Here is an 18,897-nt window from a genome sequence, read left to right as displayed (position 1 = left end):
AAGGGAAGAGAGAGGTTGCCCCGAAGAGGCCTAGGCTCATCGTGAACAGGGGCTGCTCCAGCAGCAGCTCCTGTACATGGGGAGTTCACCCCGCCCGCCCCTACCCCCCCAAACAGGGGCTGTTACCACCCCGCACTGCTGCCTCAGGATCTGCTGCCTCATCACAGCAGCCTCCTCTGTCCTCCTCCCACACACTCATGCCTCTAATAGACCCTCTCTGCAGACAGGGACTGCCGCAAAGCTGCCTCTGTCCATAGCAGTTCTTGTGCTGGCTGCGGACAGAGGCTGCTCTAACAGCAGCCCCTGTCCATGAGGGGAGGGGCTCTATCAGAGGCAGTAAGGGGGCGGGGAGCAGGATATGGTGCGAGCTGGCTTACAAGTCAGTTCCCCCCAGCACTGTCTCCACAGTGGAGGGTGGGGGCAGGAGAGGCAAAGGCACAGCATGAAAACAGTTCAAGTGGTGACTCAAGCAGCCCCCATTCGTGCTGGGTTCCAAATGCTGAGCCTCTGCCTTTGAAATGTAGCAGGAGCCCCATTGGGGCTCTTGCTAGGCATGTAAAACTTCTATTATTTAGCAAACTGAATACTTAATGCAATTTGCATCAACTACTCAATTAGTCGATAAGGGTGTCTCTGACTTTGAATTGTAAAAAGAGCCCCAGGGCTGCAGCTACACTTCAAAGGTGAAAGCGCTGAGGGGAGCACGGAGCTAGCTGGGGACTCAAGCAGTCCCCTGCTGGCCCTATGCTCCTGCAGTGTTTCAAAGCAGCAGATCACATGGTGCCTAGGGTCAGGTGCCCCAGGTGCCCCAGGCTACACGCAGCATTTCAAAACAGCAGTGCTTTGTGGAACCCAGGACCTGGCCCCAGACTACACGCAGTGCTGCCGCTTTGAAGCACTCTCTCCTCTCCTCCCCTTGCTGCCTCTTTCTGATAGAGGCAGCAAGGGAGGGAAGAAGCAACTAGTCTGTCTATTATCCGGTAAGCATTTGCTTATCAGATAGTCGACTAGTTGTTCACATCCCTAGCTCTTGCTATAGTCCAAAAGCAGAGGTACAGCCAGGATGGCAAGTATCCACCTCCCCCTTATCAACTAATTGAAAAGTTGATGGAAATTCCATTGACTACTCGATTAGCTGATGAATCGAAATGTAACATCCCTATAGTCAACAAGATTTACCCATAAGCCCAGGTTTATTGGTTATTCATGTAGCTGTCTGCATAATAATATCCCTACAGCAAAGTGGAAGAAAGCTACGTACACCATGTACGCTGCTATGTGTTACACAGGTACCCATCTGTACTTGGATTTTAACTCATTACCAAGTGTCAGTTAACATGAGGTAAGAACACTCCACCCCCTCCGTGAAGATGTATCCAGGGGAAAAGTGTGTGGTTCAACTGTTACAGAAAAGTTAACAAAAGCATATTTAAGATTGGAAGGATTAGATTTTTATCAATACATTTACAGATATATTAAGTAACAAAATGCTCTTACAAATTTATTCAAGTTTGATTTAAGGATATGTACTTTGTATATTTTGATACGTGATGTTGACTGATTATAATTTCACATGCCTATGAATATTTACATTCATAATTAAAAATGCTTTAAAATAAATATTATATATTGAAATTATGTTTAAAATATTTTCCCAAGCCTAAACAAACCCCAAGAACAATGCACCGATACCGATACTTACCCAGCAACATATCCCTGCAACAAAACCCATTGCCAACTCTGTCCACATATCTTTATAAGTGACACCATCACAGGAGCTAAACACTATCAGAGGGCTCATCCACCTGGCACACCCATTAACATAAGTGCCAGCAATGTCCCTCTGCTATGTATATTGACTTAACTGGAGAGTTTCTATGCCAAAGAATAAATGGACACAAGTCACACATCAGCAACGGTAACCTGTGGGTGAACACTTTAGCCTCCCTAGACATTCAGTAATCGATTTGAAAGCAGCCATCCTTCTATAAAGGAATTTCAAAAACTAGTTACAAAAGGAGTCAGCTGAACTGAAATTCATTTGCAAATTCCACAATATCAACTTAAAACTAAATAAGGATCCCAACTGCTTAACGCATTACAAAGGCAATATCCCCCCGCCCCCGAATATTCACATCTCCAGGTCAAATGCTATAAATGACCCACTTCCACCATCATTAACACAAGCAACTTCTTCCTGATACCTTCTCTTGCTTCTGTAACTTCCATTCCAATTCATCTGATGAAGTGGATTTTACCCACAAAAGCTTATGTCCTAATAAATCCTGTATTTCTAAGGTACCACTACTTGTTTTTGCAGATACAGACTAAAATGGCTACACCCTGAGACTTCCTACAATGACTGCATAAACTCACCATCTTTCTCTTTTTAAGTGCATTTATAAAAATACAATGCCAACCTATACTTAACTATCTCATAGGAGTGGGGTTTGAGGTATTTGTCAGTCAAGTTGGTATGATGCATGGGAATATAAACCACAATCTTAAGAGGTTAAATTTCAATTCTTAGTATTCTCTCAGTTCAGGCAACTTTCCCTTAGGTTACAGAGGTATTTAACTGGTTTTAACAATTATATTCTCAAACTTAGTTGTTTGAAACTGAACTGTGTTTCTATGCATTCGTATCAGACTCAGTTTTAGCAATTTGAACTACGGTACTGGTGTTTTTCCTCCTGGTTGAAACTCTAGCCACGCTAGCTGCTCAGTAACTATTAGTTTCTCTCTGAATCACTGTCACTAAAGGATGAAGTAGTGATTCACTAACATTAGTGTTACTAATCACTGAAGAAAATTCCATCATCTGCAAAATGCCAATATCATGGATTACAGCAGAGGTGGGCAAAATACAGTCCATGGGCCAAATCTGGCCTGTCAAACATTTAATATCCCGCAGTGCAGCAGCGGCGCACAAGCAGTCTGCTTGCCTGCCATGCCCCATGCCACACTGCTCCCAGGAGTGCCAAGACTACAGGCTAGGGATGTGCATGAGTAGTAAAGGCCTATCGATTAACCAACTAGTCTATTGATTCATCTCGTCAATTACCTGCATTTCCCACTCCCTTGCTGCCTCTGATATAGAGGCAGCAAACAGGAGCCAATGCTGGGGGGAGCCAGCTTTAAAAGCCGGTTCTCCCTCCCCGCCCCGCAACCGTCTCCACAGTGCTGCCTGCCCCCACCAACACTGCTGTCTCTATCAGAGGCAGCAACACAGAGGTGGGGCAGGGAAGGCATCAAATACAGAGGCACAGCAGCTCTTGTCTGCAGTGGGACCAAGCTCTCCACGGACAGGAGCTACTGCTGGAGCAGCTTCTGTCTGAGGCCAGCCAATAGGAGCTGCAGGGGAGCACTTGACAGTGCATGGACACCCACTGTCCCTACCCCAAGAGTAGTGCAGACACACACTGCCCCAGCAGCCAGCAATTTTAAGCAGCATGGGGCCACTCTCTGCAAGCCTGAGCGCCCTGCTGAGGTGCTGGTCAGGAGCCACCTATGGTAATCACCCCCTGGCCAGAGCCTGCACTCAGCACTCCCTTGAGTATCCCAACACACTGCCCAGTTTACAACCCTCTCCGGAACCTTAACTCCCTCCTGGACTGTTCACCCTCTCCTACACTTCTGCACGAAGTCAGAACTGCTCTCCTGCACTCAAGCTCCTTCTTAGACTCAGCACCCCTCCTGCACCTCAATCCCTGCCTGGAACACCATCCTGCACTCAAACGCCATCCAAGACCTACCCCTCTCCACTAACAGAATGTAAAAGTACAGCCCATGAACCACACACCATATTCTTGGACTTGCCTTCTTGGAAAAATGATTGCCCACCCCCGGATTACAGCCAATAAAACCTCAACTACTTGGCACAGAAATGTGTCATTAGCCTTATACCCTGGAATCTACTCCAAAAAAGATCTGATTCTGCCTACATCATGATACTGAAGTATTATTTTAGTATTATTGTTCTTCATCTTTCTGACTTCGTCATCACTTTCTCTAAATTCAGAGACTGCTTTCACTGTCATCTTCTAAGATGTGCTCAGCATCAGCAATTCACACTGTTAAATTTCCCACTTATTTTAGTGCACACACTTTATATCGCGAAAATACACAAGATTTGATCTCATACTGTCAATTTAGTGAAGAAAGAATTTTTCAACGCAATCCTTTCAAATAAAAAACACTCTTTACTGGCTCCTGAAATAAACCATCAAATTTCTTCACAGATCAAAGGTCTTAAAAGCATAACATCAGCTTTGGCATCTCACAGATTTGCTGTTCAACCAATAACCATGTGCTTAAGTTTGCAGAGTCATTATGCTGGAGGTCAGAGAGCTGTCTACATTACAAACTTGGCTATTCCCTAAAAATATTCTCAAGATTAGTTACTGAAAAGTAGTTTCACACATCAGTCTCTCTCCCTTTCCTGAAATTCAAGTATCTAATTTTAGGAACTATAAAACATAATAGTTTAAAAAAATCTGAGGAGCAATGATACACAAGAGGAGAATATTCCAAAGAGGGTTCTAACAAGAAGAAAATGAAAAATAGTGCATTAAGTAGTTTGAAAGTATCACATTTTGAAAATTTAAAACTAGTTTGAAAGGATGAAATTTAGTTCATGTCTATGTAATGACATCTATCCTCTCTCAAACCTCTATGCCAGGGTTTCCCAACCTATGGGTCGTGACCTGAATATGGGTCACCATTACATTTTAAAAAGGTGACTAAGTATCTCCCCAGGTTGCTCTTCCCCTTCTCCTCCCCCCCCCCGTTTTTGAATTGCCTTGAGTCACCAAGTCTTCCTGAATTGTCAAAATGGGTCCCCATCTGGAAAAGGTTGGGAACTGCTGTTCTATGCAGAACTTACAGAAACTAATATAGCTGATATTACATTACTATGGATCATAGGGACGTAATAGTGTAGACGATTGACTGATTATGCAATAAGCAAAAGCTTACAGGTTAATGCTATAGACTACATGCATTTCCCTTCCCCTCCCACCCAACAAGGGCTGCTGCCACTCTGCACTGCTGCCTCTGTATCAGCAGCACAGGATGACAGGCAGACGGTCTATGAGGGGAGCTGGTTTTTGAACTGGCTCTTCTCACGGATCAGCTCCCGCCTGGCATATAGTGGCAGGAGACTCCTCGGGAGTGGGGCTAGAGTGCGCTGGCTGCCAGCCCTGCCTCCAGAGACCAGAGAATAGTCGACTAACCGATAAGAATTCATGAGGTTACTCGACTATTCAATTAACCGATATTTAACATCCCTAATGGGTCATCAACACTCAAATATTAAGTGTGGACACAGCAACAGAATTTCATTCAGCAATAACATTTTCAAGACTGTGGAGCTTCTAGTATACCTACTTAGTAAGGAAAAGTTGTTAACTCAAACTGCCACAGCCCACAAATGAAGGGCAGAATGACCCTGCAAACAAAGAGCGGAAATGTACTTACGTTTCAAAACAACGGTCCACGTTGTCTGACATCAAAAGCAGCATGCATAACTGTTCCAAAGCTATTAGTTGCATATCTCTTTCATCCCCCTGCCCCATCTGTAGCCATTCAAGCAAAGTGTCTGGGTCCACATCTGCCATGGTTTTAAAAAGCGGTCTTCACTTAAATTAATAAGGACCAAAAACCCGTGAAAGTGTTCAAGGCAGGATAGCCTGTGTACAATTAAACTTTCCTTCCAGTCAGACTCGGATTTTTGCAGTCTTCACCTGGAAAGAAGAAACAACTCATCAGTATCTGTCATACTAACCTTTTCCATTTGTTTCTCCTGTAACACGTTTTCAGTTATCTATTGGATCTTTCACTTCTTTATCATTTAAGATCTCACAACACATTATGACAATTGTTTTTTTTTAAACTTACACAAGTGTAACCTAATTAGGTTGCTCTACTTAAAACAACCAACTTCTTTCCCAGAGACAGTCAACCAAGCTTCAGATTCTACAACAACTTTTAATTAAAACCCACAGCGGAGAGGTGAACACATTTTCACACATTAACTTTTATTTTCTTATAAGCTAATTTTTCAGATACATATTTTCTGAACAGTGACTCAGCTCATCTCACTTTTCAAACGATAGGCCAAACTTCCCCAATGATAAAGCATCTCTTTGCTCAAATACTTTTATATTTCAAGAGATTTTACAGATAAATACCCATTCACAGGGCTCGACAAACCACAGTGAAATCCACTCACCAGCCCCGCACCGCACATGCGCGTACCACCGCTGAACGGGGCGACTGGCTGAAATCTACTTGCCACGGGCGAGCAGATAAACAGATTTCTCAAGCCGTGCCCATTCAGACAGGTGACCGAGTAATGCTCCTCTCTATTGGTCACAGTGGCTCTTGAGTGTAGAGACCTGAGGATCACAATATTTATCCATGGATATCTGCATCTGCAGACAGACATATCTATCCATGCAGGGCTCTACCTCACCTCTAGGATTGGTCTCTGGACCAATGTTATTTAATATTTTTATTAAAGACTTTAGTACAAAAAGTATGTCTGCACAACTAAAGTTTGCTGAAGATACAAAGACAGGAGGATCGGAATATTATATAAAGATCTAGATGAACATGAAGACTGGACTAACAGAACTGGGATGAAATTCAAAAGCACAAGGTGCAAAATCATGCACTTAGGTTCTAGTTTTCTGTTATAAGATGGAGGGCTTATCAGTTGGAAGTAAAAAAGAAGACACACCTGGAAGTAGTGGTTGATAGCAGGATAAGCCATCAATGTGATGTGACTACAAAAAAAGGCAAATGTAATCATAAGATGTATCAGGAAAGATATTTCCGCTGTATGAGGCATTGATGAGAATGCATTTGAAACACCTTGTATAATATTATTCACATATGTTCAGGAAAGATTAATTTAAACTGAGCAGGTGCAGAGAAGAACTCTTAGGAAGATGGGGGGAATGGAGGGTCTATTTTGTAAAAGAAGGTGGATAAGTGTAGCTTATTTGACTTAGGAAATATGACTGCTCTCTATAAATACTTCAGAAGGGTAAATACTACAGAGTGCAAAGAGCTATTTATGCCGAAGGACAATGATGACACAGGGACAAATTAGCATCAACTAGCTATGAAAAAAACAGGCTGCCAATTAGAAGGTTTCTAAACATCAGGGGAGTGAGGTTTTGGGACAGCTTCCTAAATAGGATTTCTGGGGGCAAACAAATTAATTGGTTTTGAGAAAGACGTGGACAAATTTATGAGGGCAACTGTGCAATAGGACTACTCATGATGAAGTGGGGGCCCATGTCAGCAAACCTGGGGGTTTCTTCTACTTTATGCCGTATGTCCTGTAATCCCATGCTTCAAGGCTTCAGTCATTTGCAGGGGTCAAGAAAGGATTCTTGAGTCCCCCACACCCACAGCATATTCTGGATTTGTTTTTATTGAATTATCATCTCTGTGAAGCATCAGAGATGGCACACTGGACAGGGTAGGCTGGTGCTATGAGGTGGCACAAAAAAAAATCTCTCAGGTGTTTAGGACATTGGTTATTGCTCACATGCTCAGGGTCTAGTTCGTTATCATATGGGGGCTCAGACCAGACTGACAACTATCTTGGGTTTTGCCTTCCCTTGCAGTGTGGGATTCATATCACTTGCTGGGGATCATCTCAGTACATCTCACTTAATCAACTTATGCACCTAAGTCCTTCTTATTCTGTCTGTTGCACATAGTCGTCTAGCCCAGGGGTTCTTACCACCAAAAAAATCTAGTCTCCTCACAGTGCAGCCACCAATTTCTCTTAAAATATTTAATTAACTTTAAGAAACACAAACAAGCACGCATATATACATGCCCAAATATTTGTAGAGGGGCTTTTTTGCATTGAATAATAAACAAACTGTCGCTATTCTTTACTAGGTCTAAACTAAATAAACCCACTAATAAGGTGTTTTTCACACCCTTGTCTTTTTGTTTCTTGTGCATTTTGGCTATTGTATAAAAAAAGACTTGTTGGCTAATAAGTCCACTGTTCTGAAAAGTAGTATTTGTTAATATTTTTCACAGCAGATATACTAGCTAGCTGGGAGGCCGTGAAAACTGATGTTATATTAACAAATGAATTACAAATATCAGTTTTCATAGCAGACTTACTCAGTCCTGGCAATACAGGGAACACATTAAGCATTTGATGAAAAGGTAGATAGACAGTGGGGGTTAGAGGCAATGGGAGATTGACAGAAGTCTGGGGAACAGTGTTCCCTGTCAACTGAGAGATTCATATGCTGCCCAGCTCATTAACAGAGTGCCCACTCTTCCCAAGGCCAGCAGCACGTGTTTCTACTAATGTTGTACATCCACATGCTGTGGCACATATAACAAAATTTATTCCTCACATGGATGGAAAAAAAATTTAGAGGGAGCATTGCTAGGGAGTCAGCAGGCCAGGGGCGATGCATGGAAAATAGTGAGCCAAGGGCCAGAACCCACCAGCACACTGCCAGGGCCAGAGCCTGATGCTTACCACTTCAGGGCTGAAACTTGGGAAAATGGGGAACTCACTGGCTACCTGTTTCTCCAATGTATGTGGCTCCAGAGGGAGGCAGGGCTCCACTTCTGATGGTAGTTCTAGGGGAGGTCCCGCTGTTTTTCCTACACCTACATGCATCACTGTCCAGGAGGCTGCGGCCACAACAAACGCCCCTGGTGGCCACATTTGAGAAACGCTAGTTTTATCACTTTTGGACTGTAATACTTGGAACTTCTTTCAGTGTTGGGGTTTAGTGTGCAAGTGCTGAACAGTACTGAGGTCAGACTTAATCAGTGGCTCTTAACTCTTGCAGACTACTATACACCTTTCAGGAACCTCATTTGTCTTGCATTCCCCAAGTTCCACCTCCATGAAACTACTTGCTTACAAAATCAGACATAAAAATACAAAAAGGCGTGTCAGCACATTAGAATGTAAGTGGTTTTTCAGGAATTTTTCCCATATAATTATAAAATAAATCTATTTAAATACTGTACTTTTATTTCAGTGTATATTATATAGAGTCAGAATTTGTTCGGACTTTGCTAGTCCCTTTTATGCAGCCTATGGTAAAACTAGGCAAATACCTAAATGAGTTGATGTACCCTGTGAAAAATCTCTACTTACCCCTTTGTTGAGAACCACTGAATTGGATGAGCTAGTGATCCCTTCTGGCCTTAAGATCTATTTTACTGTAAAGAATTAAAATTCCTAGCATAATGGATAAAAAGTAAATGATGAGAATGGGGGGAAAGAGTAAAACAGGATTTTTTAAACCCTTGCATTTTAAATGTTTTCAACTTTAAGAAACAAATGATAGGTTATAAAAATTACATTGGCGAATATTAGAAAAATTCAGTTTCAGGTGTGACTATATATATGGTTGATCCAGTAAGACATAGCACATGAAAGCTCAGGATCAAGAAAGGGCCTTTATCAGTATCTTAAGAGATGTTTTTGACCTAGAGTATATTCTTATGAAACCCCTTGCACTAGATCAACAAGTAGTAACATTACCTTATACACTTTGTCCTTGAAGATCAAAACTATAATATTATTTTCATACTTGAGTTGCAATAAAGGCTTTGAAACAATTTACCCATATGAAATTTGCCACAAAGCCTAAAATTAAAACCCTAGCTATTAAAATCTGTTTCTCAAAAATTAAGTTACACTATGAAACTTGGAGGCAAAAGTGAAATGATGAAAAAAATTCCCCCCCTACGTTGTCTAGAATTGGGGGGGGGGGGGGGGGTCCAGAAATACAGGTTTAAACTTCCACAGGGCAAAGTCTGATTTCTTGGTTTACTCATGAGTAGTTAAATAACAACCTCACCAAGGGCATGCATGGAAGAGGGAACTCACAAAAGGAACTCAGAAAGCTGTCTCTGAACATACTGTCTCCCACACAAAGACAGATGTACCCTGAATTAGCAATACTACTTCCTCCAAGCAGAAAACCCAGAGAATATCAAACAAAGGGTTGAAGCAAAAACAGCCTCTGTGTAATTGAATAAATTGATGAAAGAAGAAATATTAGATAATCAAAATAGCTGCTCATGAAACATATTTTACTTTTATTATCTCAGTCTCTTTAGAGCGGATACTGCTGTATCGGAAATCATTAAAATATTATTAAAAGATTTAACAATATTTGTGATCTCCAAGATGTATACATTTCACATCCTCTCTTCCAACACTAAATAAAGCTAAGCCAGTAAATACAAGTAAGGTTAAGGATGGTACTAGTGGAAGACACTACAATAATTAACTCCAACTGGAAAAAGGAAAGGAAAAAAGCAAGGGAATCAGAAAATAATGAACTAACCCCTGACCTGAGGTTCCTGCACAAGACAAGAGTCCTACGGCATCACTGGGACGTACCCATGGCAGGCACCTGCTTTTCCTTTGCCCCAGCCAGCTCTGAACACCCCATACAAAAAGGCAAACACACGGCAGCCAAGGACACACACAGGGTCCCCCGGCGCAGACCCAGAACGGGAAGAGGACAGGCCACAGCTCAAGTCCCAACCGCCTAACGCTCTGCGGGGCTCGGCTGCCCCTCACATGTTGGCGGCGAGAAGGAAACCTCTAGTCTGAAACCAACCGGCCTCGCAGCCCCCCCCGCCGCCACCGTCCCGGAGGCGAGCGGATCCTTGGGGCCTGCAGCCCGTCTCCGTCCCGCTCCGGCTGCCGGGGGCAAGCGGCAACGAGACCGGGCGCTCCCCCCGTTCCTCCCCAGCCTGCAGGCCTGGCTCTTCCCCCTTCCCCCGCACTCTCCGGGGACCTGACGCACCGCATCGCCTCCCGGCGGGCTGCTCTCCCGGCCGCTCCCCGGTCCCGAGGCGGGGCGAAGCTCCGGGTAGAGATTCCCGGGCCCTGGCGGCGCGACCCCGCCAGGCCAGGCAGCGGCACTCGAGTTCCCGGGAAGCCGGAGGCCTCGCAGGGTGACCCGGCCGGCGGCTCAGGAAAGCCCCGCGGAGCTCCGTCTCCTGCGGGCTGGCAGAGGAAGTGACGCCGCTGCCCCGCTCAGACACTTACCCAGCGCCCCGGACGCTCCGCGCCGGAGCCTCCTCCCCCTTAGTCCCGCGAGAAGGCCGCGAGGCGGTGGCTGCCCGAGCCCGGGAGCAGGAGGCAGCGAGCCGCATCCATCGTGATCCGCCCGGCACGGGACTGCGGGGGCAGAGAAACCAGCGACACAGACACAGGAGGAGGAGCCCGGGCCAGTCAGCCCCGGAGTCACGCTCAGCACCCGCGCCCGAAGCAAGGCAGGCCACGCACAGAGCGGCCGCTGGGGGCGCTGCGGCGGCGAAGCCCAGGGAGAGCAGCTGTCCCGGCTGGACTGCGCCGCGAGAGCCCGCCTGTAGCTCCCTCGCGGATCCCTCTTCTCTCGCCTTGGCTCCCAGATCCCGTTTCCCAGTCGCTGTCTCGCCCCTTCCTGCTCACACCTGACCTCCCTTATCGCCCTCTTCACAAGTACAGCCAGGATGGGGCCACACCAAGGTGCCGTCTAGCGGGTAGCCTGTGCGCGGATCGTGCCCCGTGCCAAGTGCTTCAGAAGGAATGAGCAAAACAGAACAATTATCAAATGACCTGTCACCTATCCTCTCCTCAAAACTCCTGGCAGGCAGAGCTTTGGCGACACCCACTGTAGGGGGCTGTATCTCTGACCATCTTGGCTAACGGCCACTGTTGTAATTTATCTGCTGTGGTCTTCTCTACGTCCTTTTTGAACTCTTCTGCTCTCCTTTCATGCTATTACTAACCCTTCAATATTAATGAGATTGACTTAAAATCATGGTATCTTTTTAAAGTTTTTCATTTGGGCTTTCTTTATTCACCTGCTGTTTACAAACCCTTTAGCTTACACTGGCTAAGAACATAAAACCAGCCATACTGGCTCAGAACAAAGGTCCACCTAGCCCACTATCCTGTCTTCCAACAAGAGCTAATGGCAGGTACCCAGGACCGAATGAAGAGAACAGGTAATTATCAAGTGATCTATCCCCTATCACCTATTATTGGCTGACAAAAAGAGGCTGATAGCCATTGATGAATTTATCTAGCCCTTTTAAAAATCTTGTGAAGGTCTTGGCTTTCACAACATCTTCTAGCAAGGAGTTCCACAAGTTGACTGAGCAAAAAAGTACTAGCTTTTGTTTGTTTCAAACCTGCTACCTATTCTAGTAGATTGATGAGGCATGATTTCCCTTTACAGAAACCATGTTGACTTTCTTCCTCACGTCTTCAACCGTAAAGATCAATGTAAAGAATTCATTTAATTTCTCCGCAATTACCTTATTATATTTGAGTGCTCCTTAAGCATCTCCATCATTCAGTAACCCCACTGGTTCAGGTTTAGCTTTCCCCTTTTTCTCCACAGCCCTTCGCACTTAAAAAAAAATCACTTTTCTTTTAATGAAAGCTGAGAGCCTCAGTCACCTGAATCCAAGAACTGCATCTTTAAAGAAAACACCCCTTTCCCAATTACACTCTTCTGTGGTATAATTTTAAACAGTACACATACACTTCTTATTGAGACTCTCATTCTTCTCAGACTTCCTAGAGAGACTTATCTCACTACTGTAGGGTCAAAAAGGTGGAAGCCCTATGTCCCTCCCTTTAATATCAGTAGGCATTCCCACAGAGAAGAAAGAGAGCTAAAAGAAATATTCATATTGAAGAGTTTAACTGTCCTCTCTGTAATAGGCTTTTAAGTAAGGTTGTCACCTGTCGAGTTTTTCTCAGAATTGTCCGTTTTATGAGGTAGTTTATCCCTGAAATGTGGAAGGCATATCAACACTAGGAAATTATTTCAAAATAACTAAATTCAAAATAACAACTCCTGAAATAATTATTTTGAAATAAGCATATTCCCCAAGGAAAGCAGGAGTACAGATTTTGAAATAACCAGCCCAATATTTTGAAATTACAGGTTTGGTAGTGTGGACACACTGTTTATTATTTTCAAATAAGGAGGTGAGGGGTATTTTGAAATAACTCCCTAGTGTACACCAAGGCTATGGGCACTCAGTACACATTGCCAGCTGTTTAGTTTTATGGGTGTAGGATCACCTTAAACATCCTGATTTTGAGAAGAGTGGATTATTTTGTTTTTGTTTTTGCCCCTTAGACGTGCCAACCCTACTTTTGAATGAGGAGAGGAAGAAGGATTGTAAGCTCTTCAAGGCAGGGACTGTCATTTATTATTAGGGCTGGTCAAAGTATTCTGAGCAAAACATTTTCTATCAGAAATGTGATTTAATTGAAAACAAAATGTTCAAGGGAAAAGATTGATTTTGGCATTATTTTCCATTGGGAAAAATGAACACAAAAATGTTTAGGGGTCAACGCAAATTAATATGTTTACTGTCAGTTTATTGACATGAAACAATTTCGGCTATGTCTACACTGCAGGTATTTGTCAGCAGAGAGTATGCTAATGAAGCGTTCATTGGCATTTGTCACGCTGTATTTGCATATCTCTGCCGATGCTTTTTGCGCAAGAGGTTTTTGCACAAAAAACAAGCAGTGTAGACAGGTCCGTTTTGTGCAAAAAAAACCCCCTTTTGCTCAAGATCCTGTATCCCTTCTTTTTTGAGGCATAAGGGATCTTGCGCAAAAGGTTTTTTTTGCGCAAAATGGACCCGTCCGCACTGCTTGTTTTTGTGCTAAAACCTCTTGTGCAAAAAGCATCAGCAGAGATATGCAAATGACAGTGCGAAAAATTCTAATGAGCGCTTCATTAGCATTCTCTCTATCAACTAATTCCTGCAGTGTAGATGTAGCTTTCAGGTTGTGCTAATGCTCATCTTTACATCTACTTGTGCTGCTGCTGTCCTTTATGGGAGTTGTAGTTCCAGGTTCCTAGGGGCCCCAGTCTCCCTATGGGCTATGCTTCTTGATGAAACTACATCTCCCATAATGCTCCATGGCAACTCACCCACAGAGAAAGACATAACATTAAGACTTGCCTGAATTGAAAGGTTTTGTTATAGTTTGGCAATCCAAATAAAAACATTTAATTTTGACATTAATTACTGCATCCATCATTTCAAATACCTCATTACTCCTATGAACCCTGCTCACTGTCTGAATCACATCATTTCAGCTTTTTATCCTGATTCAGGACAAAAACAAATATAAAAATGGGATGGCAATTCCAGTTTTCAATTAGTTTTGTTTATTATATGTTACTTGGTGGTGGCTTTTAGGTATCACTGCCATATAAATGGTTACTATTAGTGATATGTTGACTAAGCTGGTTTATGCTGTTGATATTTTTTGAAAAATTGGAACATATTCAGAGAATTAGCCATAAGAATTATTAAAGAACTGGAAAACATGCTTTACAGTGGAAGACTCAACAATTTAGTTTCTCAAAAGAAAAGTTGGGGGTGAGTTAATCATAATCTAGAAGTAACATAGTGAACAGAAATCTGACAACTAGAGGGCTCTTCAGTCTAGAAGACAAAGGCATAACAAGATCCAATGGCTTGGAAGTTGAAGCTCTAGACACATTCAAATTAAAAAGAAGATGCAAACATTTCAAAGTGGGGGTTAAGAATCATTATAACATCTTGCTAAGTGTTCTGATAGAGTTTCCATCACTGACAGTATTTAAATCAAGACTGGATGTTTTTCTAAAGAATATGTCCTAGTTCAATCAGAAATTATTTACCCGTACGTCTAATGGCCTCTTTTATGTAGAAGGTCAGATTAGATGCTAACAATGGTCTCCTCTGACTTTTTAATCTAGGAATCTATACCCAGTACATTCTAACTTGGATTAAACAGCATTTATCTAGCCTGAATGATGAGGGCATAACCAATGGAAAATAACAAGTGTTTTTAAGTACTCTATCCTAGATATAGGGTAAATCATGGTATCCTAATTTAAGAACATAATGTTTAGTACTTCTATAGCCCTTGTTTCAAAGTGTTGTGCAATCATGAACTAATATTCTTCACAACACTACTCTGAAGAACTACTCTTTATATAGCATACAGTAGCATTTAAGGTAGAAAGACACAGTGCTGCCCCAAAACTTTCCACTCTAAGGCTGAAAATTATCATAGGAAAATAATATTCCTGTATAAATTCTTCAGTGCACACTAAATAGTTATTCAATTATTTCTTTTAATTCTAAACATAAAGCAAAATACTACACATTTAGAGTTAAAGACTAAAAATCTCTATATTCATGCACAATTAGCCTTCACAATAGTTTTCTTCTTTGTGGGATCACATGAAGGTCTGGTAAGGAAATCAGTCACATGAGGCTCAATAATATAAATATTGTAAGAAAAGATTATAGCAGGTTTGAGTATCACTGTTGTCTATATTATAGACATTTCCTGTAATCAGAAGAATGGGGTGTATACAGAGGGCATAAAGCCAATGGGAGTCATGCTGTGTCACACAGAACTTGTCACATGCTGATGTCTCTGTGTCACTCATTAAGAAACACCATCTCTAGAATTATTCTTATTCCCAGACAGTCTTGCTTGAAAGTAAAATGAAAAACTGGATTTTATCTCTGTTTTTGAACAACAAATCCCTCTGGCCCAGAGTTAGGAACCTAAGTCCCTTTGATGGATCAGGCTTAGACTCCGCCACTCTCCTCTTCATTTCCTATTGGCTAGGTTAATCCCCTCCCCAATCCATTTGCTGACTTGTGTGAGTCCCGCTCTTAGGTGCCTAACTCTCTCCATGCTTTGTATCAGGAGTTTGGCTGCCCAAATCAACATGAGGCTTCCATTGCACAGCAGGGCACGAAGCTTGCCATTGCAAATGTGAGCCTCAATCCATTTTGTGGCTCTAACCCTGCATTCCTAAAATACTAAAACCAAATCCATGTACTCCTGATTATGTTCATTAACTCATCTGATATCTCATAATTTGATTTGCTTGTATTTATTTTAATGTATTAAAGTATAGTGCCAAGAGACTTAGTACTACTTCAGACACCAACCAAACTTTTCATTCTCAAGTCTTTAATACGTCAGAGAATATTCAGTTTTTATGTTTTGTATTTCTAAACATGTGACTCTTATTCCTTAGAATACAATAAAAAAAAACTAAGGAGTGGTTCTTACACAAACTTAATCCAGTTGAGACTCCCATAGTTAGAGCCCTGCAAATCTGCAGATATCTGCTCTATATTCTCAACTCATTTTTGTGGATATGGATGCAGATAGATAACATTTTGTGGCTAGAACCCTGAAAATTTGCGATATTCACTTTATATCCGCAGATATGTACATTTTAGGACATCAGTGGGGATATCCATAGCTCATTTTTGTGGATGTGGATGCAAATCTTGTATCCACTCAGGGCTCTACGCATAGCTTATCTCTCTTTTAAAGTATCATGATAAGTCTGTCACACTTTTATTTGTGTGCCTTGGTCAGCAACTGACAATTAAAATATTTTCATTAGTCTTCAGAGTAAACACCCAATTGAAATGAAATGCGACAGCTGACAGCAGTCTCAGCTATTGTTTCAAGCTGTCTCCAGATATCACAAAAAGTTAAATGTGCTCCATCTTCAAAACTGATTGCTTTTTAATATAGAAAATGAGATAAAATTGGCTAGAGTGCAAAACTAGTTCAAGGTGATTGTAAAAACATTTTATTTGCTTCAATCATTTTTGCATACTTATTTATTTAAGTGAAGTTTCCTGGGCGTAAAACTCTGTTCATATGAATATTTACTCAGTAAATTTCAAGCCCTTTATTTAATCATTAAACTAATTTAAGGCAGAATTATAAAGATTTGTTTATCCAGACACAGATCAGAAATAATACGTCACTGGGTAACAAGTCACATAGCTTGAATATCAAAAGGCTTGTAGGAACAATCATAGTGAACAGTTTGTAAATGTTTGAATCCACAGGCTGAAATTTGCTTGCAAAAAATAGTCAAACAGTTATGAAATATGAGCAAGTTTATAAATGTTCCTTTATGTTCATGACCAGAAAATAAAGTGTATATTATCTGAATAAAGGTTCAATACAAATTGTTTACCCAGCTCTAGTTGGAAAATGGACTGGGAACTATACCTAAATTCTAATCCCAGTGCTGATGCATACTTCCTTTTGACCTTGTCAAGTGACTAAACCCTTGTGTACCTCAGTTTCCTCACCTATGAAATAATAATGGAGTAGTAATAACCACCTCAGAAGGCTGTTACCAGGCTAAATGTTTGTGAAACATTATTTGTTACTCAGACAGTGTTCCATAAGTACAAAATATTCTATCTGAAAATAAACGTCTAGCAAGAAGTGGGGTCAAACAATGGGAGGTCATAGAAACACATATTTTCCTTGTACAACTGAAAAAACAATTTAACAAATTTATTTTTGCCTTTTATTATCAAGGCCATTTTCTGTACAAAGTTTCAGATTAGTAACATTTTAGACTGAAGACAAAATTCCTTGATCATAGGAAGTTACCTTGCCAAAATTGAAAGTAAAGAGAGAGAGAGCCACAAGGATAATTTATCTACTTTTTGTTAACATCACCCTGACACACAGCATTAAGACAAATTTAGTCATTAGCTCTTTTAGCAAAAACAACTCCCCTATTTAAATTTTAAATTGACCTAGAAACATATAAAATGTGTTTTCTTTAACTTCCTTGCCCGGCTCTGTACACGTGGGAAATAGACGTTTCTAAATATATCAAACTATTTTGCACTAAATAGATCAGAGCAATAACAGGGGCCTGACAAGGTCAGATACTTACTGGTTTTGCCAGCTAATTAAGTTTTGCTGTACAAATACTCGTTATTTAGTCTTCTTTGCCTTTGAAGTGTTTTCTAAAGCCATATTTTCATCCAGAAAATAAATGTTTTCTTTTTTCCATAAATAAAACCCTGTCTGGTGAAGCTCTGTATTTAGAATGCCATGTGAACGTCTTGGCTTTCCTGAAGTAAGTGTTAATGTTTGCAATGTTTCTGGCAACTACAGAGCAACTATACGTCAGATCTAAAACACAGTGTGTTTACCATGATCTGTCTTGTGCAATTTTGTTGTAACAATAACTGTGTGAAAGGTTGCTTGTGACGTTGCTCAAACACTCTGATTACTCATGTTGACATGATGTGTGTCTGAGTGATATAGTATAGCTGGTGTAATGAAAGTGCTTGTCTGTTTTTATTTTTTTAAAGTGAAACCCCTCTTTCAGTGGGTTTCATGTCAGAAAAATTTGGGAAGGATGGAGATAGAAGAAGGGAGTTTTGTCAGCATGTAGAATATTATATATAATTTTATTATTCCTACAAATTAAGGACAGCTGGAGGGTAGGAGGCGGGAGTTGAAAAAAATAACAGAGTATATAGACCTATGAAAAACAGGTTGAGAACTCAACTGCCCCCACAACCCACAGCCGATGTTCCTCAGAAAACGATTTCTACTGAGTAGAAGACTCCTATTCCCCAAATTCTGTGATAGAGGTATTAGAGCAAAAAGTGTTTACAGCCTCTGTAAAACAAAGTATATCATAGAATTTTTGTAAAGATAGTTAACACACATGCACGCACACACACACGTGGATGTTTACACACACACACACACACACACACACAAAATAATATATTTTTTTCAAGACTAAATACATTTCTGCACTTTGGAACATGGCTAAAAATGAGTTTATAATCTCAATTTGCTTGGCCAGGCACCCACAATAAATTAAACACTCATTCATAGGACTTTATGGTCAACAACAAAAAAGAGGTGGGGGTAGAAATGGAGAATAGAAAAGAGGAGTTTTGAACAGAGTGTTATTTGTTATAAAAGATTAAAAAAAACCCTTTTTTATTCTGTTTACTGGGCTGACAGTGTTAGTTCTCACTGAGTAA

At 41.5% G+C, this 18,897-nt stretch overlaps 1 protein-coding gene across 7 annotated transcripts in view; it reads right to left on the bottom strand.

Annotated features, from left to right (window-relative positions):
- Nucleotides 1-17,971, bottom strand: part of HECTD1 (HECT domain E3 ubiquitin protein ligase 1) — a 101,841-nt gene extending 83,870 nt beyond the window's left edge. Inside the window, exons 1-2 of one of the 7 annotated variants that reach the window (XM_075926972.1) lie at nucleotides 17,784-17,971; nucleotides 5,479-5,744 (exon numbers count right to left, since the gene is read on the bottom strand). In XM_075926972.1, coding sequence (XP_075783087.1) covers nucleotides 5,479-5,618 — 140 coding nt within the window. In that variant the 5' untranslated portion in view covers nucleotides 5,619-5,744; nucleotides 17,784-17,971. Of the gene's footprint in view, nucleotides 1-5,478; nucleotides 5,745-10,829; nucleotides 11,055-11,074; nucleotides 11,454-17,783 lie in introns of those variants that run through there. The other 6 variants (XM_075926976.1, XM_075926970.1, XM_075926973.1 and 3 more) reach the window with 6 other exon arrangements.
- Nucleotides 17,972-18,897: the final 926 nt, after the last annotated feature.

Source organism: Pelodiscus sinensis, chromosome 4 (assembly GCF_049634645.1).
Source record: "Pelodiscus sinensis isolate JC-2024 chromosome 4, ASM4963464v1, whole genome shotgun sequence".
NCBI classification, from domain to species: Eukaryota; Metazoa; Chordata; order Testudines; family Trionychidae; genus Pelodiscus; species Pelodiscus sinensis.
The sequence above is the reverse complement of the archived record's forward strand: the minus strand, read 5'-3'. Positions and strand labels throughout refer to the sequence as shown.